We start from the raw sequence: 27,680 nt of genomic DNA, 5'->3' as shown, positions 1-27,680 counted from the left end.
TTTTCAATGAAAACAAATACGTATAACTGACAAAGTTTAGTATGCACTATTTATGGCGGATCTGAACAGCCTACCTGCACTCTTCGACACTGGTAGGTATATGCATGAGATGTTTTCAAATTATGTTTGTTAATTATGTAGATGTCACGGAGACTTGAAGCTTTCTAGATGTGGCTGTATAGACGCATCGTCAAAATTCCTTAGACTGACCGGGTGACAAATTTTAAAGTTCTCAATCGAATGGGAAAGGACCGAGAAGTGCTGCGTAGTATAAAAACCAGGAAATTATAGTACCTCGGCCACATTATGAGAGGACAAAGATACAGAATTCCCCAACTTGTCACTCAAGGAAAGATTAATGGTAAGCGTAGCAGAGGACGGCGCCGCTTTTCGTGGCTTAAGAACCTCCGTGATTGGTACGAGTGCAGCTCCACTGAACTGTTCCGGGTAGCAGACGACAAAGCTAAGATCGCCTTGATGGTGACCGACCTCCGCTAAGGGATGGCACGGTAAGAAGAATATGTTGTAAATTGTTAAATTCTCAAATCTTGTGAACTATTTTTTTTGTTTATTAGAATATGAGTTATGTTTTAATATTGTTTCAATGCCCAACTTAGTTATGGTTACCATTTATTGTAGTATTCAAATGGAAAACAGTGCACATTTTCTAATCGAAAAATAATGTCTTCTATGTTTGGTTTCACACACAAATCTTAGATTCTATCCATGATACGCGAGCGAATCCGAAAACAGGGATTAAGTAATTTATTAGAAAAAATATATCATCACATGAAAAGAGTTATTTATAAGAATAACCGACTTAAAGTGGGTGCAACTATTTTGGGTGTAACTTTGTTCGACCAAATTTAAACAAAAAAATATTTTAAATCATATCAAAACCTCGGTTCTCTAGACTAGTATGCTGTTCGTCTATCTACAAATAAAAAAAAAACTCGCAAGTCTTGTGATTTCAAACATTTGGAATTAAAACCTCGTATTTCACAACCAGTGTTAGCAGATTCATCGATTAGAGAGGTGTTTAAAATATTGTTTGTATTAAGTTTTTTCCTTCTCCTCAAACTTCCCAAATAGACTTAAGAGGTGTTAATAATAAGGTGACGATATAACTAGGGATTGCAATACCGGTATTTCAAAACCGGTATTCCAGTATTTATCAATACAGAAATACCGGTTTTAAAAATCTAAAATACCGGAGTTTCCGGTATTAAGAAAGCACACCCGTTTACGATTTTCAAAATGTCAAAAATTTCCAAAGTTATGTGCTGCTAAAATACAAATATATTGAGTGAATCCAACAGAGGTGACAAAATAATAAAATAAATCAAATATGTTTTACAAATTATCATAATATTATTTCGAAATATCCGTGTAAAATATGTTCAATTCTTCTATAATTATTATTGATGACTCTGCAAGCGTTGAATTTAAGATGCTTTTCTTGCAGCCGAACTTATTTGCACTTGAACTTTTGAGGGCTTTAGTTAAAATTATCAATATATTCAAATTATTTGTAAAAAACCGCTAGTTCTACAATTATGATCAATACATATTTTAAATGTCAACATAATAAATGTAGGTTTTTGCTATAAAATAATATTTTAAAAATATTTTAAAAGCTATATTTATTGATAAGCACCTACTTCTGTTTTTTCTAATGTTTAATAAATATCGGTATTGATACCGATATTTAATAAGAAATACCGAAAAACCGGTATTAACATTTTCATTCGGTATTGCAATCCCTAGATATAACCAAAAAAATATATATTATATTGAATACCAAGTTATAAATATAATTCATAACATACCAATTGATAGTAGCATATAGACGATGTCATTCTCGGCAGACTCCGCGATGTCAGGGCCGAAGCAGACAAGTGCCAATATCTTGGTGGTCCAATCGCGTTCGTCTCCTTCTTCGTAGTAAGGGTCCTCCGGCCATGCATCCATGCAGTACATCAAGTTGTCATTGGTCTCAGAGCCCTCCGTGCGGTTGGGCACAAACAAATCGCCATTCTAGATGGGTAAGAAAAACATATTAATAAATTAGTAAACTACAATACAGTTACTTGACATTACGTCAAAAGTTCAATGTACAATAATAATTACCGACTGATTGGATTAATTTTGTATTTAGACATAAATAAATTTGTTTTATTAAAGGGATTTACAAAAACAATACCCTTGATCAGTCATCAAAGTAAATCAGTCAAAACGGACAAAAGTTCAGAGTTTGTTCAATTCAATTTTTTAATTTTAATTTATTTTTACATATTGTGGACATTACAAATTATAAGTTTAAGACGTTCACAACATGACATTTAGAAACAAAGAAATATTATTAAAACAGTATATTGTAATACTGTAATTATGCAATATTAAGTTATTCTACAGTATAAATGTGTAAATACAAAAAATATTAAGTATATAGGTACAAGGAAGTACACCGGATGAGTTAAGCAGACCCTATTTTAATAATTTATAAAATAACGTCCACCTATACTCATTCTCACGTTGATGGAATATATCAACATCCGAAGCAATTTGGTTGAACAGAGTTATTGCCCTCCCAATTGGCATCACCAATGGCAGGTTAGTTCTGCTCCTCGGGAGAACAAACAACTGATGCTCCCGATTTCTAAGATAGTTATCAGGGACACACAAGTCAATATTACCAAGAATGGCAGAGTTCTCATTCACACCACGTATTAGTCGAAAAAAATACGTGGCCAAATATTGATATCTTCTAGCACTTAAACTACAGTTGTTGCATTCGTTGGAAAAGGGGTTTGTGAGTTTGTGACCCCAGATAGAATTTGATGATCAATGAAGACGATAATGAATTATTCAGGGCAAAATGTACCCTTAACCACCCTTACCTAATAAAATGTCAGGGGTCAAAAAACGCGCCTATAAAATATATATTTTTTTAATTTTTAAATAATAACTTATAATAACGATATCATTTTAAGCTATATAACATTAGAGGAAATAAATATGATCGATGTGAAACAACTGTGTAAATGTTTTAAAGCCTTGGTAATCTGGAAAATTACTTTTCCCATAAGATTTTAAACTATTTTCATGCCCCGGGTTCCACCAACTTTGGGCAATGACGTCCCGTAGGGGTAGGCAGATTGAGCGTCGCTTGGGGCGGTAGTTATTTGAAGGGTAGCAAATCGAGGAGAATCATTTGGTATATGCATTGATATACTACTGGATGAATCATATGCTTCTTAAAATGGCGCCCGATTTTCAGCGACTCGGCCTTTGTTAAAACTTACTGGGTAAGCCCGATCTAGCTTGCATCTTACTCTAACTAATAGTCAGCGCATGACGACTTGCTCTGTCTGTTTTGCGTTGCAGCCACCCTTAGGTTCACTATTCCAAGAACGCAAATTTAGTTTTACAGCCAGGGCAATACGGGTGAAATTCGGGAATCCATGTTAACGGTCTTAACGCATTATACCTACAAGGAAATATTATAAGACGATATTCGTAATATCTTTTGTGGTACATTTTTAAAATGACACTTGTATGGGAACTGCTCATCTAGTAGTATATCAATGGGTATATGTAGAAACAGCTACCTAAACTTAGTACCTAATAACGAAAATATCTTTCCATAAAAAAACTCAGCTCACTGGTTGGAAATAAAATGTATTAATTAACATAAAAGGTTTAACAGGACTGTATTTTCTTGTCGGGCTCGCGATATTTAGTTTACTTCCGTTGCCCTTCGACGTCCATGGTGACCAGAAACGACGCGTGCACGGATGATAAAAAATACTTTATAAAAAATGGGGCATTATTTTGGCGTTGCCCAGGGGCGGCATTTTGTCTAGGGACGTCAGTAATTTTGGGGCCCGACCTACAGTCCATTAATTGCTGTGATAAATCTCGTAAATTTTGCGGGTAAAATATCGACAGTGATGGTAGAAAATCGTGGCACCTTACGGCATCGATTTCCAAACTGGAGGCGCACCTCCCTGGGGAGGCGCGAAAAGTTTAACACAATTCACTTAAAACCAGAATCCATATTTTCATACAGTGAAAGTGATGTGACAAATATTTATTTGAATATGTAGATGTTGATTTTATTTAAAATTAAAGAAAAAAATAATGTAGCCACAGGTTTGCAGTTTGCAAATGCATAGTTTATAAAACGGCCGCTAATTATAAACTATACAAAAAAACAGTCCTATAAAAGGTTGTTTGTAAACCTGTCTGATAATATGGAGACTAATTTTATAATACCTCACTTCTACAAACACTATTGTGAAGCGCGCTGACCATTTCGTGAAAAAATTAAGTCTGAATAAAAGGGTCAAATCATAATGTTGAAATTTCACGCAAGTTTGTTTAGGAACGATAATTTTGTTGTATTTGGTTGAAATTTAAAAAAAAATGAGTGAATAAATCAATGCAAGCACCATTGATGCATTCACTGATTTAAAAAGACAAAGTGAAGGCATTCATAAAATTTTGGAGCTTTGGAAATCAAAATTACAACAAAAATAAGTTCGCCATGTACGCCAGATATATATTGAAGCAAACAAAAATCTATTTACTAAGTTCTTGGTTAGTTTGATATTGCACTTTTAACATTATTTTATGAATAGCAAAAAAGTCGCCTGCGGTGCTGTTCTGTTTCGGGGCTATTAAATATTTTATATATGTGGTTGAACGATCCTGATCTAGGGGCCCGTTTCAGGATGTAGGGCCCATGATAGAATCCATTTGTCAATGAACGATGATAAATTTGGATTGACTACTATTGAAATTGATTATGAAGCACATTCATCGCATGAAAAACAAATTAATTTATAAATGAATATATAAGTACTTAGTAAAACCTTGTTTTTTTTTTTTTTCATTTTGGTGTTCGTACATCGTTGACTCTTTAAAAAGGTATCTGTATTATTTAATGAAATAAAGGGGGGGGAGGCGCCAAGATTATTTTTTTTAAAGGAGACTCAGAGCAGCCGTATACTGAGCTTTGAGAACATAATGCTTGTGGTGGATACAGGGTGTGTGGTGGAAGAACGAGTAACGAGAATATAAGAATGTGGACCAGAAAACTGGGAAATAAATAATGGGAACTGAAATACCTAACGGGTAAGGAGTAGCAGGCAACCGATCTCGAGTAAGGAAGACTCCGGAGTAAACGTAAACACGTGTCAAGAATACGTCATACGTCGAATACTGACAACTGCTCTCGGTTTATGCATTGACGCTCATTTAAAATATTGGTGTATTACACACATTATTGCATGTGCAAAATGCGTGGTTAATTTTCGTAGGATACTCACACATTCAAAACCCTGCATCAGAATGTAGTGTATTGAATATAGCCTATCGGAATTCTATTTATTAGTCTGTTCTGTGGTGTGAACCATGCAGCCACTCGTCGTATTAAAAGCAATGAAACTACGTTGGACCTGGCTCGGCTGGATGTCTCAAAAAAGTTTCAACCCGGTTTGCCTTTTCTGTAAGCCAATCGGATTCCTGCGATCTGGAAGGTCGCTAAATAGTATCCACGTCCAGTCTTAAACATGCGTACACTGGGCCCTACATTTGAATGTGGAGCATACCTTTTATGACACGGGAATGTCTCGAGAGCACTTAACTAAGACTAAAGTCGTCAGGCACTCAAGTGTGCTTTGACTGAATGTATATGTGTCGCTACATTTCAAAATCAGCCAAGTCCAGCTTTAGGTATTTTTGAATAAACCTATTAGGTCCATACTCATACACCAATTGAAAAATAATATGTGAACTTGCCAGACCCAGGATTCGAACCTAGTTCCCACGACGCTATAGGGCGACGCTTAAGCCGCGCGGCCATCGTGGGTGTGAATATACATTGCAATTTGGTAATTTAGTATAAGTCATTTGCATAAAATATATATTAATTATGAACTGAAAGCATTCTAAATAATGTCTTATAATATTAGTTCCAACGGAAAAGCTTGACATTGTATTACAGCCAATACGGGATCGATTTAATTAGTTTTTTTATAGTGAAAGAAAACCCAGTGTTCTTCAACCGGTGGTCCGCGGACCAGCGCTGGTCCGCAAGAATTTACTACCGGTCCGCGAAAGCTTTCACCATGCTATCAACCGACTATATCGCTACATGATTCGGTGAGATCGCACTTGATGAAATGCTGGGAGAATTTTTGAATGCTGCCGATATCAACCAGAAAGTCATATTCAACATCATTAGCCAACATTTAAAGCGTTAGCTGAAAACGTTAATAAATATTTCTCTGAAAATTAAGATCTACGTAAAGGCGGACCTCTAACTTCTCGATTAATAATCCCTTTATGGAAGATATTAAATCATGCGCACTTGATCCTCGTGAGAAAAAAAGCTTATCGAGCTATCTTCTGATGTCACACTGGTGTCCAGACATAAAATGCAATCATTGTCTCAATTTTGGATATCCCTTGAAAAAAAAATCCATTTCTGAATTATAACGATTGGTAATTTTTTCAACTTCCTATTTATGTGAAAAGACTTTTTCATCTATGTCAATAATAAAAACCAAACAGAGAAATCGAATGGATGTTAATGCAGCGCTTCGTCTCTCAGAAACAATGCTGCAATCACGTATATCAAATTTGCTTACAAAGAAGCAGCAGTAGATGTAGCACTAAGTAATTTTAAAACATAAGATTTAATAAATAACATTCTATCTATAATCGTTATTATTTCTGGCTAATACCGGTCCGCGAAATATTTCTCCTATGTTCACCGGGCCGCGGGTGTTAAAAGGTTGATGTGTTAGATTCTAACACATGCACTTCACTGGTATAGATGTATTTCAGGACTATTTGTATATTTAAGATAATATATTATCATGTTACTAAGTAGAAGCACGTGCATATTTGTATTTCCTAAAAATACTTCCCTAGTAGTGAATGTAGTAAAAAGCTTTGAATTGCTGAAGAACCACGGCTTTCTAACATTTCTGCATTTTTAAAATGTGAAATTTATTAATTTTAAATATTTTATACTCGAAATAATATAAACTTTCACCCTTGTGACTGTGTATTTGAGAAAACAAAAAGCTGTTTTCTCCTATTCATCTATTATGGACTTGGCTGATTTTGAAATATAACGACACATATGGCTTTAAGTAAATAGTTAAGAGTGCCCATGGGAGAGAGGAGCTCGTAAAAATTGTAATACCATAATTGTAAGTGACAGAAGCTTATAGAAAACTGCCCATAAATCTTAGTGGAGGGATGTTCACGTTGCAGTATGATACCGCAAATTTTCTAACTGCAACAAAATTGGCCTTTCTGACGACCAGATCGGACAGTTTGATGGGCCCAACAGCTGGGTGAACCGACTTGAGCAGTTCTTCGATTCCCGTATACATTTTAAGACATTCCCAGAGGAAGTGATTCACATCGTGTTCTCCGCCACATTGAAATTTGAAATGTAGAACGGATTACAAAACCAAGTTCATAGAATTAGCCAGCAAAGCCACCATGTCCAGTCAAGAATTGTCTGGTGCTACTTTCCGGATTCAAGCCATTATTTCCATTCGCCATTTGATATTTGGGAAAACACCGCATCTAACCTCATTAGACGGATAGTCCGCTTCTTCGTGATTAGTTTTTCACCATAAACGCGGGGAGGCGGCATAAGATGAAAGTCACCGACGTCCACCTCTTTGCCTTTGAGGATTATCATGGATGTGCCGCGTATCTGTATATGGACTCTGGCCAAGACAAGGAGCATCCGCAATGAGTATATGATAAGGTACGGGATGCCCTGATAATATGCAAGATATCTGGCAATCGACAGGGATTCTTGGAGACGCCGTCTGGTATCCTATGCTCTGACTAAAAAGCGAATATGGACTAAAAAAAGAAGAAATCCCGGACTATAATATCTAAGTACGTAGTATTTTTCCTCCATATGTTAATATTTTATTATAACTGTTAATTTCTCAGAAATAGATTAATATTTGAATTGAGTGACACTCGATAATAATGGTTTTTGGATTACTGCCAACGAAAATAAAACTGGAGTTACATTCAATTGAAATAAAGCGAGATTCAAGAAAGAGACGTTCAAATTTTATTAATCAAACAATTATTATTAGAGATGGGAAAACTGGTCAATTTTGAAGACTAAGTATACTTACTATCAGTATAAAAAATACTTAGTATATAAACTTGTTCCAAAATACTTACTAGTATTTGGAATACTATATAGATCGTTTGGCGTGCGTATGCGACAAAAGTGTCGTACTCAACTGAAACTAAAACCAACTCCATATTATTAGTATTTTAAAATACGTATCGGCTCAGGGAACTCAGACTGTGTATTGGCTTCTATTGAATTATATTGATTATATGTAACCGCTAAAAATACGCTGAGCTCCGCTTGTCGAAAAGTCCCATTTATTATAAAATTTTAAATTTATGAGTTGTTTTTCTATTAGGTTACAATATTATTGTTAACAAAAATGAATAACAATGATTTTTTTTTAAATTTAAACATGTTTTGAGCGGTATATAACAAGCCTAAGCCTGTGCGTCATCTCACCACTGTGCTGCGACACAAAATTTATGACCTATTATTATTCATACATTCGAACGCAATAGACTAATAAATTAAAATATACCTATATTCAAGTGCTATTTCGTTCGTGCGCATTTAATGTCAATAGTGTTGAAAGTCTACCAACTGGCGAGTGCACAGAACAGCTACTCGCGATGATATCATCACAAGTTTTTTGGAATAAGTTTATTGGGCCACAAATACTTAGTATGGGTAGTTTCATCCGAAACTTGAGTATACAAACTGGTGATAGTATTTCCAACTCACCTCTTAATTATTATGGTTTCAAAATCGGACATTTCTACCACTCGTCCATCGCGGGTAGGTATATCTATTTTGTTTTGAAGAATAATAACATGTGGATAAACTACATTCAAATCGAATCAGACTGTTAGTACATTGTGTAATTTTATTAATTAGTGTGTCTTTTATTTCCGTATTTTACGCGGACGAAATCTCGTTCGATCGCTAATCTATAATATGATTTCTTTGACGTCACTGAGGTCATCATGACGCAGTGACGAAGACTTGATAGCAAATGCTTATCTAATCTTTACCAACCAAATAATGCAATTAGTGTCACAAAATTATGAAAGTTGATTTATTGATATGCGTTTTGATTACACACTACGCGGGAAAACTAATAACTTCTATATGTATATGATTTTAATAGTGACAAGTTGTTTTTATAAGATAATTCGACTATTAATATCATCCTCACTATAAAATTATATGAAAAATTCTAGCGCCGTTTAGGGGTTAAATAAAAAAAAACTCTGTGCCTTATAGCCAATTAGTCAGATGTACGATTTTGCAGAAAATAAGATAAGTATAGATTGTGTATCTAAATTATCACATCTTTCAGAGCCAATTTACCTTTTGAATCCATTTATAATAGAAACCTCAAATTCCTATTCTACTATAAAGACATCAAGTGAATGAAAAACCTTATATTTGGTTTTTCCGAAAGCATTATTTTTGGACATACGATACATTGGTTCTCGGGTACAGTTAATCATTCGATTCCTTAACGCAGTGCTCTGCAACCGGTGTATTGCTTAAAAAACGCAAATAATTTTGTATATTATACAACACAAACTTAATAGTCAAATCTGCGTACATGGCTGATAAATGATAATATATTTGAGCACCTAAATGAACTTAATAAAACAATGCAAGGTCAGAATGAGAATATATTGACATGCTCTGATAAATTAGAAGGATTCACAAATAAACTCAAAATTTGGCAGAAGGAGCTACGACAAGGATCTCTACAAATGTACCAAAAGACTCAACAGACCACCATTGAAAACAAGCAATGAAAAATGCTGTAGAAGCGCTTTTCCTATACATTCGAAAGGAATTTGTTGAATTGAGGAACGACGGGGCGCTAAAAATGAACTTTTCTGGATTTCGGTTAATAAAGAATATCCTCGGATTTCCGACAAAGCTATCGCAGTTCAGTTCCCATTTTATACGACATATCGAAGTGAGCATACCTGCAACTATATACTAGCAACTGGGTGTGGAGAAGCAGGCAACCGATCTCGAGTGTGGAAGAATACGGGATAAACTTGAACACGTCTCAAGAATACGTCATACGTCAAATACTGACAACTGCTCTCGGTTTATGAAATGACGCTCATTCAATATTGGTGTATTTGAAGGTTGCAACACACAATATTGCACGTCTATAATGCGTGGTTCATTTTCGTAGGACACTCACACATTCAAAACCCTGCGTCAAAATGTATTGTATTGGGATATAATATAGCCTATCGGAATTCTATTTATTAATCTGTTCTGTGGGACAAACACTGTTCAAGTATGTATGTATGTACTGTTTTTTTCGGTCAACCATAATAATTAAACAACAACCAGCCAGAGTTACCAACAGCGTTTTCCTTGTCCGACTAGCATTTTTTAATATGCATCTAGCTTGCAGAATACCCATCTGGCTTATGGCATTAAATCAAGCGGTTTTTTGACACATCAAACAGCTTAAAGTGTATCTTAAAATGCTAGAATATTACACCAGATTTCCTGTAAAAGCTTTGGTAAAATACGATATTATCGATTATTACATTAATTTTGTTTGATATATTTTATTAGTTGCGAATCGATAAACTTGTTCTCGTGGACAATAATTATGGCCAATTTTATTGTTTTTAAAAATACGTACTAATTTTGAGAAATCCAGCATTTTTATCTGTCAATTTTAACCTATTTTTTATTCTATTAATTGTCTATTTTTATCAATGATAGTTATGCTGATACCGTATGGTGTAGTATTAAATAAAATAGTACCAGTGCATCTATTCTATACACAAGCCTGCTATCGGCAGCTATCGAGGATAGTTTTTCATATGTACCCATGTATCGAAGTATTATGATTGTTACAATAAGTTAGCCGTCTAAACAGTCAAAACTGTCTATCTCACTCTAAAAGTTAGGACAGCCAACAGAGGTGCTGTTAAAAAATAGCACTTATTGTAACAATTAGCACTAATTCATTACAGTAAACAACTTCTTTTGTAGTTTATGAATGCCATGCTAGTTTCGAGGATTTTTACGATGGTTTTTTATATTATATGCTTAAATAGAACGTGGCGCGAAAAATGTTATATAACGATATAACGAGTAATGCTTATAACGAGCAAATTCAGTCGGTCCCATCTTCCTCGTAATAACCAAGCTAATTAAAATATAATAACTACCAACGTTAAAAACAATCAGATGTTTCACTGAACATACACTTATATTGCCTATATAAATAATATTGTAGCACTGGGCTTACAACTTTTTTTTATTAGGTATGTCGTGTATACCTACTTGTATATGTAGGAATGTCTCGAATAAAAAAAATAGATTTTTTTAAACAAAACATTGAATAATCGAAAACAGCTCGAGATCCTCAGTCATTGCAAAAAAAACTTCAAATGCCAAACGTAGACATAAAAACTCACTCGCTAAAAAATAATTATTATTTTTTTACCATGTCCGATCTCTTGTAAGATCATTATAATGGGCCTCCAAAGAGTTATTCCTATCTCGTGTATAGCAAAAAAAATAAACAATGTATAGTAGTAACAGAGTAGCATCCCGTAACTAAATGCAATACATAAGGCAAATATCAATGATACTACTATAACTTGTATTAGTATTAACAAACTGTCAATAATTAATTGTCCATCATAGTCTAGCGGCTTACGCGTCGGTTTATAATGTTGTAGGTCCCGGTTTCGAATCCTGGGTCTGGCAAATGCACATATTGATTTTAAATTTGTGTTTGGAGTCAGAGTATGGAAGAGGTTGAGCAAGTGGCTAATATCCATTTCTCGTAAAAAAAAATATAATTTAATAAAAACCTCCACTCTGTGGATCTTATTAGGATCGGACATGGTCAGAAAAAAAATTCTCAATTTTCGGTAGAAAGAGATAAATAAGTTATTAGATTATATAATAAATGTTCTATACAATTTAATAATGATCAGGACGATTTCGTCAGCTTCCATGAGTCCAGAATATCTTATTGACGAAATCCGTCCATATTTATTGTGAAAAATGTAGTAGAAAAGATGGGGTGCTCTGCACTCTCACCATGTTCCCATTAACCTTACCTCTTCTACTCAATTATAAATTTTATCAACCATCCTTTTCCCACATTTCATACACAGTTTCTCTTCATCCCCTACCACACAGTATTGTCAATAAATACTACAAAAACTCAATTGTATGATTGATAAAGCGAACATGTGAGCGAAACACGTGTCGTAAAACAATCTCAGCGCTTGAAATGGAAACGTTTACGAACCGGAGCGCTACACAGTTTTCTGAAGATATTTCTTAAATAGTTATCAAATTTTATGTATATTTCATAAAAATAAGTGTTAGATTTTCTATTATATGGCCTGTCTAGCTTAGACGGTCAAATAATTTTTTTTACGAGACGGAGCGATAATTTTACCGATTTCACGAACAGGAACGGCGCTCCGGTCCATTTCGAACCCTGAATCTATATATTATTATTATGTGGTGAATGATTAAATTAGGTACCTGCCATGTTTGATCCTAAGCGGAATATAATATGGTTATATTAATACTTTTTTACGAAAAATAGTTATTGCCCATTTGCTCAAACGCCCCAAACCATCGGGTCCTTGCACTGGATCAAATACACATTAAACAAAAAAAACTTGCCTTTATTGACCACCCGCGGGTTCGAACGTGGGGCTTGGACAAAGACTAAGCCTACGTCACCTACGTGGGTGCATCTTATGCCGGGTCCACACTGGCAACATGTCGCTGGCAACCTCGTTAAATTTTACGATAATTATGACAATTATCGTAAAATTTAACGAGGTTGCCGGCGACATGTTGCCACTGTAGACCCGGCATTATGTCAACTAACGGTGTATTTCCAATGAAAACTTTCTTCAATGTACCTATATAATAAACGTGTAATAAATCTGGCCCCCTGTAGTTGTTCATAACTTTCTTGTAGTTTGATATTTGAATTTAGTATGATGTCCAACTACTTAGTTAAATTTTATTTGGATACATATTTGATTAATAAACACAACTGTTTTATGGTTGTTTCATATTATATATTTTAACATTACATGAAAGTACGGCTCTATTATTTTGATGTATATTGCGGACAAACACAGTATGCCAGGAACGATAGTGTCAATTATTGAGAGATAATTTGTGAACAACTTGATTGAAAGGTTTGATATCGACTAATTATTATATGGAATATTATAATGTAATATGATAAGTTTGAATGACGGGTACTTAATTAGCGTCTGGGATCGTTAGTTCTATTTTATGTTGATAGGTGTTACTATAAGGCGTAAAACCCACTTAACGTAGCAAGTGGGGCTCTCGCACAAAATTTCACAAGTGGCGCGTAAATCATCGAAAATACAACGTAATCAAATACGCCAGCGCACACTGGATTTGACGACGCATTGTGCCCACCTGCCCCATGATTCATCGTTTTTTGGCTTCTCAGCGATACGAATTAACGAAAATACAACGTAATCCAATCATTGAACACGGCAAGCAAAATCACGCTCCTGGCAGCGTCGTCGATAGACGGGCGAGAAGCCATTATTTAATAACAGTGAACTCTTTGTTTAGTTATTGCGTGTCCGATATTTCGCTGGTATAATGATGTTATCATGAATATTAATTACACGCCTCGAGAAATTTAATAATATTTTTATTGCTTTGTTATGAGAGACGCTGATAATAATAATTATTTTGTGCTCCTTGAGCCCCTTATTACATAGGTGAAGGGTAATGCGCGGGTGGGAGGGAGCCTACTTCGTAGAGAGCGCACCGAGCGCCGCGTTGGTGGGCTTTATGCCTACAAGTCCCTTACAGATATTATAAAAACTTAAAAGAATTTTTCTGAATAGTTTAATTTCACGTATTTTTTATTATTAAAAACTATACTACGTCTTACTGGATGTAGTTCCGCTATTATATGAACAATCTAACTTATTTGAACAGTTGGAAATGGTTTTTAATCTTCGCTGTGGGACGTCTATACGAGTGTTATTTGTTTTTCCGTGTTAATCTAAAAGCTCACGCTGCTCTCCCATCTGACGCGGTCACAATAATATTACATGCTATATAAAGCATTCTAGCTATCAGACCATCGCTACGGGGAGTTTCGTATGCGTAATAAAAGAGACGCGGGTTATTTTGAGATTCGTTTATCTGAGACAATAATATATACGATAAATTATGATACTAGGCCCGGAAGTGGTCGTTGTCAAGGTCGTGTCCGGAAACTTGTACGTATGCAGTTTGCCGTATTACACGTCACCGTGAAATATTGCATCGTAAAAATATGGCCGTATTCTTTCGACCATGTCCGATCCTAATAGGATCATATGGGCCTCCACAGAGTGGAGGTTTGTAGGTATTAACAGATTTTATTTTTACGAGAAATGGATGTCAGCCACTTGCTCAACCTATTAGGTCCTCACGATCTCGTCTCACTAACCGATAAGAAAGCTCACGACGAACTGTGCCACGGTCTCCAATTTTATTAAATTCAATATGAACATTAATTCAATTTTCATAGCTGATTTTGGCAAAATTCATGAATGCAAGAATGGACACCTAATCTAACCTAACAAATAATCCAGTATATCGGCTATTTTCAAAATTTGTTTGGTACTGGCTTCCTGTAAACCGACAAGAACCGTGTTTTATTTAGACACGTATTTTATGTCGGTACTATACGACCAAAAGAGGTTGGAATGTCTTTAATACACGGCCATATTTTTCCGATGCAATATTTCACGGTGAAGTGTGATACGGCGAACTGCAGATGTACAAGTTTCCGGACACGGTAGCAACTGTACCATGTTCATTGAAAGCACACACCTAACATATTATTGGAAATTTTATGCTACGCTAGATAATAATAATTACCACTTGCTGAATACTTTCCGTTGTTTTCTTGTTGCTATCAAATGGGAATTGTTTGATTGTGTGATACTGATAATAATTATAAATTGTTTAAATATTCTTCTGTGTCATTCACATTATATACTACTTATAGTGCAGGATCCCATAGACTTTTCGTATACATAATATGCGGAACGCATTATGACAATTGAAATGAAATCGGTTTTGACATCTATATCATTGTGCAAATCTGTAAGTAGTGTTTGTAAAAACTGTGATCATGTACTTAAAGCAGTTTGAACACTTGACTTGTTTCTTTTTTTTTAATAAAGTGCACTTAGTGTGGTTAGTGGTTATCGTTATTTCATTTATTCACCTACCTATATGTGCAACCTACACTGTTTCTGGATTGACCATTATACTAAAACTAATGTCATATGCATATATATGGTAAAGAAACCAATCTGGGTGATTCTATTAAAAAAATATCACTAAATAAAACAATTTAAGCCAAGTAGGATCCTAAGAATCGATAATTTTGAACACATTGCACTACCCGCTATTTTTATTTTTTTAAATGGGACGAACCGTTCTACGATCATGCCGATGGCATGGTACAATTATTGCATTTTCAATCAATCCCTGATTCGTTCTTGGTTTTATTGAAGAACACAGAACATTTTTTGGTGGGTTATAAGAAAAAAAAAAAAAACCTCAATAAAAAAAATTGACCACTAATATCGCCTGGCAACATCGACATTATATAATTATCTTTGTGACCCCTAAAACCTATTCCAATTGTCAGAATGCGTTCCGCATATTATGTATACGAAAGGTCTATGGGATCCTGCACTATTACTACTATTAAATAATATATTAATTTAATCGAAATGATAATACGTTTCATTGACTGCACGACAAGATGATCATAGCAGATTATTATCGACACAAGCCAATAGGTAATGATTGTCGGACGCGTTCGTGAAGCTTCTTTATTATCCTCTGTCTGCCACGTCAAGTTATCTCCTCGTAGATAGATTATTATTATTACTTTAGCTTTAGGCGATTTCTTTACCTACCAGAGGCACTTCGTACTTTGTATTTTTATTAAATTATATTTTCAACATAATTTTCATTTTAAATGGTTTTAAACAAATATTACATTTTTTTAAAGTTTTTCCGAATTTCCCATTTTCCAACAATTTCCATAGATTTTCTCCGGAAAAAATATTATATTAGATAACTTTCAAGAATTTTATTTATTTTAACATGAAAAGTGAAACTATGTGTCCTGAATCACCAGGATTTCCATACTAATTTCAGTTAGAACCTTGTAGTAAAGGCGAGTTGTTTGAGTTTCAGGTGGACAAAGTTCTAACTGAATTTATGATACTTATATAAAATTAACAATTGAAAACTAGTTTTAACGTAGTTTTATTGATAATTACAACATAGCAGTACCATCATTGATATATTCAATCAAAAAAATAATTGAATACATTCACAATTAACAAAATACAAGCGTTCAAAACTTCAACAGCCCATAACTTTTTTGCTGCAGTTGTTCACTTAGAACTCTGTAGTTCTCGGGTCGCGACTTAGCGGAAAAATACGAAGTTTGCAATTTGAGACATTTTTTTGATAATTTACAATTTAAAAAAATGTTATAAAATATGAATTTGTCAAAGGACCATCTTATTATTACATGGGTAGGTACCTATATTTTATGATCATATTTATTATTAAAATTTAGTTTATTAAGTTTTCTATGTTTTGACGTAGAGATTTTTGATTAATGAATTCATAGTTTTAATATATTTTATATTTATTATATTTATTTTAAAAAAACATCGATTTTAACAAAATATAAATGTTTACAAGTAACTTGAAACCCTTTCACCTATTTTTACCACGTTTTTATTAGCTCATATTCTTGTTTGTCCAGTACAATTTTTTTCTTGTGTGTCCAGTCCTAGCAACTAAATTATTAATATATACGTGCGTTACTATGGAAATCAATATGAAATGTCAAAATGACATTTCAGTATTCTATATTTATTCAGTATTTCTATCAAGTACAATAAAAGTACTTATTAATACATATAATTGTCAAGTTTATATGATTCAAGAGAAAATTTAAAAACGTGGTATATAAAAAGCTATTTTTATCTTGTTATTATTATATACATAACATATTATATTTTACTACGTTTCAAATCGAATGGTTGACGATTAATCCATTTTCTAGATCCGCCAAGGTAGTAGTCAAGAAATCGGACGCAAACCGGGAAGCGTCATTTTTAACACAAATGATGTAGAAAAATTAGTACGTGTATCTCATACCTCATCAATCTAAAGATACAGTACTCTATGTATACCTATATTGGTAAAAAAAATACTTCATAAATGGCATGTAATGTGAAAAATTAAAATTCACATATTGTGCACACCAATTTATACTATGTAAGGCAAATAGGAAATATTATAACTATAACTCAACGCGATGGCAGAACAAAGACTGTTGGTACCTAGTTGGTGAATTTTTTCATCTTCCGCCTGTGTCCCAAGAGACCATACTATGGAACCAGGCGCATTCGTCAAGAACTCCATTAGAACTCAATTAAAAGATTAGTGACCGCCATTACCTCATTTGGTTCTATCATCGTTAGCTCGTATCAAATCATATTATTATTGGTAATGATTGTAATGAAATATCTTTTTATTGTTTTATATTACACAAACTTGTGTGGTGTCAATGCTAATAATTGTGGTTTCTATATTAATTGTAATTGTTTAGTACGGGATGTTTTTCAAAGTATATTATGACGATAACTATGTTTAATCAAACCGCTTCGGATATTGATATATTCCACTAACGTGAGAGGGGAATTTAGGTGGACGTTGTTTTATAAGTTTTTAAGATATGGTATATCAACCTAGTTCACTCTGTGTGCTTTCGTGTACTTTTATTTTTATTGTTTTATGGTTGTATTATTTACTCATATTACCCTGTATTTTTATTTGAAAATAGTTAATACTTACTTTATGTCATGTCGTGAACGCTTTGCATTTATAATTTGCCGTGTTCATTATATGTACAATAAATAACTGAATTTGAATTGAATTTTTGAATTTGATATGGAGTAGGTACTATATATTTACCCCAGTGGCGAAGGGTGGAGGTAGGCTGTTAATATCAAACATAAATAGTGCACATTAAACTTTGTCAGTTATACGTATTTGTTTTTATTGAACTAATTCTACAATTATTTACAGATGGAGTTAGTTATTTTTTAAAAAATCAATTATACTCTGCCTAAACCAAACCATAATAGTTTTGGTATGCTTTGAGCGATCCGACAAAATTGTGCACACTTTTTCATTCATACTTATTTCTTTTCGTTGAATTAAGAATACATATTACACGTGTTAGTAGTTGGTGAATTTTTTTAAATTTATTAAACCCTGCTTAAACCATGTCATAATACATAATATATAAAAAAATATTATTCTATCTAACAAATATCCAAAATTATGTATGGTTTAATGTCATAATTATAGATATTTTATACATAGATGAGTATTTGACTATTATCTATTATGGCTTGGTTTTCGCATGGTTTAATTGAATTTTAAAAACTAGCCAACATCATCTGTTAATTGCAGTCTTAGTTCAATGAATAAAAATACGTATGACTGACAAAGTTTAGTACGCACTATTTAGGTATATCGGATCTCTACAGCCTACCTCCACCCTTCGCCACTGCTTTACCCTAATAAAATATGAATATAATATTACCATCTGCATGAAAAAGACGTCTTCTGGAACCGGGTCAGATTTTGAATAAGGATTCAACATATATCTATGTCCTTTGAAGCAAGGATTTCCATACACCACCCCAAAGTGCTCTTCAACATTAACATTCTTCAAATGTTCGATGTTGGAATAAACCGGCGGCCTGAACGGGTGTACCATCGGATCGGCACTGACACTGCAAGTTTTGCCTATCATCGCTTGCCCCTGTGGACAGCATTTTCTGTAGCACTTCTTCAGTAGACAGATGCACCCCCTTATGTGGCTTGTCACATTCTTCCCCTGGTGTTTGAAAAACTGACGGCGTGAGTACACTAAACCTTCGTGTAAGATAGAGCCGTTGGACAAAGTTGTCCCGTCAGATATATTCACACTCATGTGTATGGAACAAGGAGTTCGACAATCCGTTTTAACGATCAACACTACAAATATCACAGAAATTAACGAAATCGTTCGCAAATTCAACGCCATTTTTCACTGTAGTAATTTACACCTTTTATTTATACAATCACACGAGAAAATTCCACCAATGTAAACATAGATAGTTTTAAAAAAATATAATGTTGCTCAATATACTTATGTTATCTATAAAACGTGAAGTTATTTTTAACGATTATTATAATCTTATAAACTTATAAAGTATGATATAGAAAAATCAACACACTGCATTGTTCGATTAATTTATAATAACATAATTTTGCCTTTTCCTATATTTATTTTTATTATAAAATAACACTATACTGTTTGATCTAATGACGTCTTGTAAAATTCTTATCTCAATATCAGTTTTCTTATCAATTTTATTATCTATTCATTGTGTTTAGTCCAGGTGAGCGGTTATATTTCCACCACTTATCGATATAATTTACGATCAAAATCGGTGTTTATTGAATAGAAAACACGACTACTCTCGAAGAATATTCGCGAAAGAATGGCGGGATTTTCCGATTTGGAACCGCGTAAATGTTAGCATCAGTGTTGCCATCTTTTCAAAGTGGAATTATAGTAGAGAGCCTCCAAAATTATAGTATTTGGGGAAAAAATATAGTACGCGTTGTCATCTGTTGAAAATGTATAGGTTTTTTGTTCCTCAGAAAAAAAAATAAGGGATAATAGTGAAAAACTCCGAGAACCCTTTTTGTTTAGGTACCTTTTCTAACCAAAAATTCTTACCGAAGAATTCAAGAAATTTCATTTTAAACTAAAGTCAAGGGATTTTTTTACGTTTTTCGAGATTTTTTTTCGAACTTCTCCAAATCTTCATATATTGCAAAATTATAGTACTTTGCACCAATTTATCAAATGAAAATATCGTAATTTTCGTACTCTTTACATATTTTTTCCGATATTCAAAATTATAGTATTTTGGGCGTACTATACCTGTTTTATATCGTACATAGTACGCGGACCAAAATTGTAGTACAAATACTATAATTATAATACAGTCGGCAACACTGAACCGCGTAAATGTTAACATTCAGTGCTGCCAACTGCCCACAGGAAAAACTAATGGAGGGAGAAAATAAAAATAGAAAATGGGTATACATAATACATATAAAAATAGTCAACAAAAACCTAGATTTGTTTTAAGATATACTATACTTAAAAGCTTGGTAGTTTTATAAATTAGCATAAAATTCTAAAAACATAATTTAAATATTTTAATGTCATTTTCAACTTTTAATATGTTCGATATGTCAGACAGCCTTTCAATCTCTTTGGTCAGACCCGACTATAATATCAGAGACTTATACGCGGCGTAAATGTGAACTCTGTCATTCTTGGTGGTGTTGGCCTCTGTGTCTCTGATAATTAATTACCTTAGGAATCGAGGGCATCCGTTGTTTGTTCTCCCAAGGTGCAGAACTAACCTGCCATTAGTGATGCCAATCGGGAGGGCAACAACCATGTTTGATGAAATCGCTTCGGATATTGATATATTCCACTTACGTGAGGGTGAATTTAGGTGGACGCTGTTTTATAAGTTTTTAAGATAGGGTCTATCAATAGTTCACTTTGTGTGCTTCCATCTACTTTTATTTTTGTTATTTTATTTCATTTCTTATTTTATTAATTATTGTATAATTAACTCATACTTCTCTGTATTTTTATTTTAAAAATTGTTACTATGTTGTTTAAAAAACACTTATTTTATGTCATGTCGTGAACGTTTTGAATTTATAATTTGTTATGTTCATTATATGTAAAATAAATAAATTTGGTTGATTGAAATATCTGAAGATAATCGATAACCAGCACTACCATTGTAATTCCCAATCCAGTGCCGTGGCCTTAGGTCATAGCGTATGGTCATTTACTTTTTACATCATACAAAAAAGTATTAAAACGCCAAGCAGATTTGTTTAGTTATTTTATGTTTGAGAGTAAAATGATTAATTTTAGATCCAGTTGTGGTCGGCTATACTCTTCATATTATCGTTGCGTCTCTCCGCAAAGGACTGGCTGGCGTGCGACACACGCGCATTACCTCACCTGATATACGCATGTCCAAACCGTCCTTCCATTTTATTTGAAACTTGTGACTTCTTGCTATATTGTGTGGTAATGTCTAACCGTCGTAATATATTAAATATAATAAGAAAGAAAAACACAAGTAAAAAGAGAGCAACAATAAGATGCTGTAACAACAAAATGTTAACAATAACAGTAGATAATATTAAAATTATAAAATTAACTTATTCAAAAATTCCACAAAAAAATTAATGATTCACAAAATGCAGTAGGAGGTAATATCGTCTCTGTTCTGACAGAACACACTAACTGGAGAATACTAGTTTTGAGTAATTTGACTTTAAAGTTGTTAAAATGATTGAAATGGTCTATCATGTGAGTTTATTAAGGCATCGTAAAAAGAATGACTTTAAAATACAGACTATTTATTTATTAAGAAGGTTTCCAGACAGTAAAGTTTGAAACAAGGAACATTTTGGTATAACTAACTCAATGTGTCATTTTTTCGAATTAGTGTCTTCTGCCAGAACAGTGACGATATTATGTTCATACGCACGATGGACAGCGTCATGACACACGACATCAGTTCTGCGATGTGGTATTTTGAAACCCGCAAGGTTACGAGTAGCGTTGGTGGATAACATCAGAGGCGCGTTTCTTTAACGCAAATTATGTAACCGATTCGTTAGAAAAATTGCAAAGAGTAATTAAAATCAGTCACGAAGTCATTTGAATATAAAAAAACGGTGCGTATTTTTCATTCACAAACTGAGAGTAAAATACACCAAAATTCTTGCATTTATAATTTGTTAAATTAATATTATAATATAAGCTAGTGACGTTTCGTGGGCATAAAGAGGTCATGCGTTGTTTAAACAGAAAATTATTGCAGGAATTATACATACCTATCTTTTATGGTAGGATTCCGTGATTGTGGGATTTTTCGTTTGAGGCGCTAACGTCGCGTGCTGTAAAAATAATGGAAGTTTATACATGTGGATATAATAATACTATGTTAAAAGGTTTTGATATTTCCGTTATATTTCTGCTATAATATAAATTCATGAAAGCTATATTACAAAGATGTACTTACTAATTCGGTAGGCATACGGTTGTATCACATACTAAATTTATCTATTGTGATTTCTAAAAAAGAAGACTATTTCTATTGAACTACGTTTGTTTAATTATTTATACAAAATTATAATAATGAATTTTTTGAACGCAAGGATTTAGTTGGTAAATTCAAATTTGATTGTTATTTTTTTATCGCAGGGGGTCTCAAATCAGTCAGTGTATCGGGTCTCGTTAATAACGTATAACGTAAGCGCCACTGGATAATATGAAAATGAATAATTCTAAGTGCATATATGTTGTAAAAATATAAACACCCACAAAGCGCAAAAAGAAATGTTTTATGGGGTTTAGGTCTTGATTCTTCCTCTTGTATCGAATGCATGTATTTTCTGTACACTGTTAAAAGTAACTGCTAGACAATACAAAATGTATTTCTTTAAAACCTTACACTTAATGTTGTGAATTTATTTTTAGAATTCAAACTTTTTAAAATACACGACAAAACAGCCGTATTCGAATTCAACCAAAACAGCTCTTGCACTATATTCACTTAACTCAGGGGTTCCCAACCCCGTGCCCGCGGGCACCATGGCGCCCGCGGAACGATTTGTATGTGCCCGCCACTATTAGACAGAGACAGAATTTTCACGCTAGCCTGACACACGCAGAAAACGATAAAAAGGAAAATTGTGATGAACTAGCTGACTCTCGCTGGCTGATTGATTTGGGATTTCTCACAGTTTTTTTCTCATTTGTTGATATCACATCTGCAGATCAATTCTCTCGTGCATTTCCCACATATGAATAAAATGCTAGGTAACAATGAATTAAACGGGTCATTATTTATTAAGCATCTTCAAGTGTTAAAAAAACAATTTGAAGAGAGATTTTTGCAGATTACAGATATCGAGCCAATTGTTTCCTTCTGTATCAATCCTTTTACTTGCCAAATAAATGTAATGGAAATGGCCGCATGTACCTATTGCAGATTTTGTTCAAGGTAAGACAGAAGAACTAGAGTTAGAAATTTTGGAGCTTAAGAATGATATTTTGCTTAAATCCTTAATATCAGAGGACTTTTGGAATACAGTGGACTGAGAAAAGTTCCCATTTTTGAAAAAAGCGGCATATAAAATTGAATCATTTTTCGGTTCGACATATTTATGCGAATCATTGTTTTCAAACATGAACTTAATAAAATCAAGATATAGATCTCGACTCACCGATGAGCATCTTTATGATTGTTTGCTAACTTGATTATCGTCATACTCTCCTAATTGTGAGGCACTGGCCAATGATATGCAATGCCAAAGATCACACTGACATATTGATATTCTATTTTTTTATAAAATGTTTTCTTTGTATTTGTGTTTTTTGTTTACTTTGTTTACGTTTTGTAAATACATTTCTCTGTGTGTATGCAATTTGAATAACAAGTTTATTATTTTGAAAAATTTTTGTTTATTATTTATTAAAAAATGAGAAGTGATGGAAGGAGTTTGTCGATTAAAAATAGGTGGTGCCCGCCATCCTACCGATATTTTAGAATGTGCTCTAGAGTACAAATGGTTGGGAACCCCTGACTTAACTTGAAGGATGGATTTGGATAAACTCTAGTGGTCGCCATTATTTCATTTGGTTCTGCCATCGATAGCTCGTACCAAATTATATTCATCATTGGTAATGAAATATCTTAGGATTCTTAAGGGGGGACATGCTCGTCGAAGGTCAAAATTGAGTTTTTATTGTATTTTCAAACCATGATCCTGGACACTCTTTAAACGTTGTAGATAATCTATTTATATAATTTTAAAGCCTTATTATCCTTTATAATTATTTTAAACATTTGATGACTGCATTAGGTATTTTTGTTACATAAAATAGTATTCTTTTAAACCTCTCGCTCTAATGTTTTAGAATATAGTCATATTTCGGTACATAACTGTGCAGTGGTGTTAAGATTTTTTACATTTATTAATTTTTAAACGCATTTATAAAACCATTAGCATAATTTATTACGAGATAATTTTTGTAAAATATTCACGATAAAAAATTATATTGATAATCTCTGTGATCCCAAATTTGACAAGAATTAGGCATTTTATTATTCAAAAAATCGGCAAGATTTACAAATTTGAAGATGATTCTAAAGATATTTATTATAAGCTAAGTCTTTGACCATTCAAGTGTAATAAACATCTTATGAATAATGATTGCTTTATAATAATTATTGACCTATGAATAAGGTAGTGTTTTTTTGAAATACGCCATTTCTTTTGACATTCCCCGGTAGTTAAGCTACAACATACGGCCGTAGCCATAAATTGACAAACTATAATTAAAGTAGGGAGTAAAATTATGTTAACGCGCGTGTTTAATTATAAAGGATAATAAGGCTTCAAAATTATATAAATAGATTATCTACAACGTTTAAGGAGTGTCCAGGATCATGGTTTGAAAATACAATAAAAACTCAATTTTGACCTTCGACGAGCATGTCCCCCCTTAAAGACGTAAAAAGAAAATATGTGCTAAGGCCTTAAGTCTTGATTCTTCATCTTGCATCGAATGCATGTATTATCTGTACACTGTTAAAAGTAACTGCTAGGCAATAAAAACTTTATTTCTTTAAATCCTTACACCTGTTTTGCATTTATTTTTACAATTCAAACATTGTAAAGTACACGACAAACAGTCGTATTATTCGTATTCAAATTTAGCCAAAACTACTCTTGCACCATATTCACTATGGCGTTTTAGTATCTTTAAAAATCGATCTTTGGGTTTGAGAAAATTCTTTGACTTCTTCAGAAAAGTCATAAGGAAAGAGTCTACAGGTAGATTATATGTTTCATAACTTTTCACTCCGACTCTAGGATCAATATGATTTCTTTTACATCATATATATTATTATTATCTATACATTTATTTATTACTACATAAATATTAAATACTAGTAAATATCATTTGATCTAAATTTATGCGAGTTAATCAGGCAAAGAGGCAAAGTTATAAAACATATACCTACTCTATCTATCTACATTCTACGTCCTTTAAAAATCGAACAACATTCCACCACGTGCTGATCCAACATGCCTTTGATAACGTTAACAGATACAATGATGCATAGTCTGGATATGCCAGGAATCCCTTAAACTTAAAGACTAATGACGCCGATAACAATTACACTAGGTATCAAAATTTAAGCGAATCACAAATGTTCAGAATGCACTAACTGAGAGTATTGAGATCAAGTCCGGAGGTAGACACGGCGATTCACTGTCTGTTACATAAATTATGTGTAATCTTGTTCGTTAAAATTAACTTTCTGGGCTGTTTCGATTATAACATAACACAAATATTTATGCGTATTAGGGTCATTTACCATAGGTTTGAATGGGGCGGGGTTATAGCCGAGGCCCCTCGAATAGATGTTATTTAAATATAATATTATTGAAATCAATTCCAGCAAAATATGTGCCACTGGAAGAAATTTTTATAATGCATAAATTAGATTATTAGCTGCTGCCGTTGTTTATAATTATAATAGATATAATCTCACAGCAGTGACTAATGATTATGAAACATGTGACTAACGTTGAATGAAGAAGATGAATAATTAGTAATCTTTGAGAGCAAAATATTACGTGGTGTGTCTGGCTATGGATAATAAATTGTTGAATTACTTATAAATAGGTAATGAATGATTCGTTTAAATACTTAAAATAATTAAGTATTATACGATTAGTTTTACAGGTGCACTTTGTATTTCGGATAACAAAAATATCATTTTAATCAAAGAACAATTTTTTAAAACATTACAAAATCAATATAATATAATATATTATCCGGATATTATCCGAACTGAGAGAATCTGAACTCAGGACAGAGTTCCAAAATATTCGACTCAGCTGATTATAATAAATAAAAATACCTACTATTTTGGATATGCGTATTATCGATGTATAATTAGTGACATACGTAATTATTGAGCAAACAATAATAAAATAAAAACGATTTAAAAACGTTTTTTTTACTAATGGCGATATAATATTTCAATAATTAGCCATAAAATAAATTTGATGAAATATACCCGCTAGTTTTTTAAACGAATGAAAATGGAACGTTTTCAAAATATTGTTTGACATGACGATGACAATATGACGTCTTGATTCAATTCCCATTGCTTATACATTTGTTTCGTCGCTGAAAAGCGAGTTACACTAAAAAGCTGTGAATTCATTGAAAATGAACGTTGTCAATGGAGATAAATTCACAAAACGACACCCAAATCTAACGAAACGCTTTCAACCGCCGCCGTCAAGATTGGGTAAATATTTTCATTTGTTTATTTTCACACTACTTGATGCATTAAAACTGGTATGATCAAACCGCTGTTTAAAACAATATCAATCATAGAGACATTGATGGTTTTGTTATTCAAACAATACGCCTTCCGCATGTTTTGCTTTCAATTAATTGTCATGTTGATTGTTTTGATTTAGATATTTTTTCTAGATGACTTAGCATTCAATAACATTATTATTCTCGAAGGTAGTTATTATAATGATGTATGTATGCGTAAATTTACATTTATATACCAAGTCCAATCATACAAATCACATTCAGAATAAAACAAACCATAATGTGAGATGAGAGATGATAAACAAAAGATATTTAAGAAATCGTCTTTCTTTTTAGTAGTTCCACAAAATTATCTGTAACATTGATGAGGTAACCATAGTCAATACCTACATATTAATTTGATAGCGGAATGATGTATTCAATATGGTATTGTTATAGTCGTTTATAGTTGGTTTCATTTTTATCTGCTCTACAGATAATTTTGTGGGACTCACGCCATTGTCATTATGTTATTTTGATAAACACGCTAGTTATAGTAACCATGGTAATTAAATAAATTGTCACCCTATTTCTAGCCTGTTGTAAGGGGAAATACTTTTTTGTACTACCAGCTGTAATCACAAATGTGTGCAGTTTTGGTCTCTCGTAGGCATGCTACCAGGAATTTTACCAACAATTTACAATACCTACCTACCGACATGGCACATAATATTTTAATTCAATCTTCAATCTCGATTAGGTGACTCAAAATTAATAAATCACACTTGCAATAAGTTAGAACAGGAATGTCATTATCGTTTGTTATGTTAGGTTAAATTAGATTACGGTACTGGGTACTCCCTCAGTGGCCAGGTTGTTAGAATGGTCGTTGTGATCGTGTGGCTGGATGCAAAAAAATGTATGTTGTTTTATCAATGT

The 27,680-nt window shown here is 33.2% G+C and overlaps 1 protein-coding gene across 2 annotated transcripts in view; it reads right to left on the bottom strand.

Moving 5' to 3' along the window:
* The window catches only part of LOC147074020 (G protein-coupled receptor Mth2-like), a 77,211-nt gene extending 57,430 nt beyond the window's left edge, over positions 1-19,781 (bottom strand). The window contains exons 1-2 of one of the 2 annotated variants that reach the window (XR_015070385.1): positions 18,834-19,781; positions 1,830-2,037 (exon numbers count right to left, since the gene is read on the bottom strand). Coding sequence is in view for 1 of the 2 variants with exons in the window: in XM_085944682.1 (XP_085800808.1) it covers positions 1,830-2,037; positions 18,834-19,319 (694 nt within the window). In the remaining variant the exon portion in view is untranslated. The remainder of the gene's footprint in view (positions 1-1,829; positions 2,038-18,833) is intronic. The other variant, XM_085944682.1, reaches the window with a different exon arrangement.
* Between the last annotated feature and the right edge of the window lie 7,899 nt (positions 19,782-27,680).

Source organism: Rhyacophila brunnea, unplaced genomic scaffold (assembly GCF_057557595.1).
Source record: "Rhyacophila brunnea isolate RB1 unplaced genomic scaffold, BYU_Rbru_1.0 scaffold_17, whole genome shotgun sequence".
Lineage (NCBI taxonomy): Eukaryota > Metazoa > Arthropoda > Insecta > Trichoptera > Rhyacophilidae > Rhyacophila > Rhyacophila brunnea.
The sequence above is the reverse complement of the archived record's forward strand: the minus strand, read 5'-3'. Positions and strand labels throughout refer to the sequence as shown.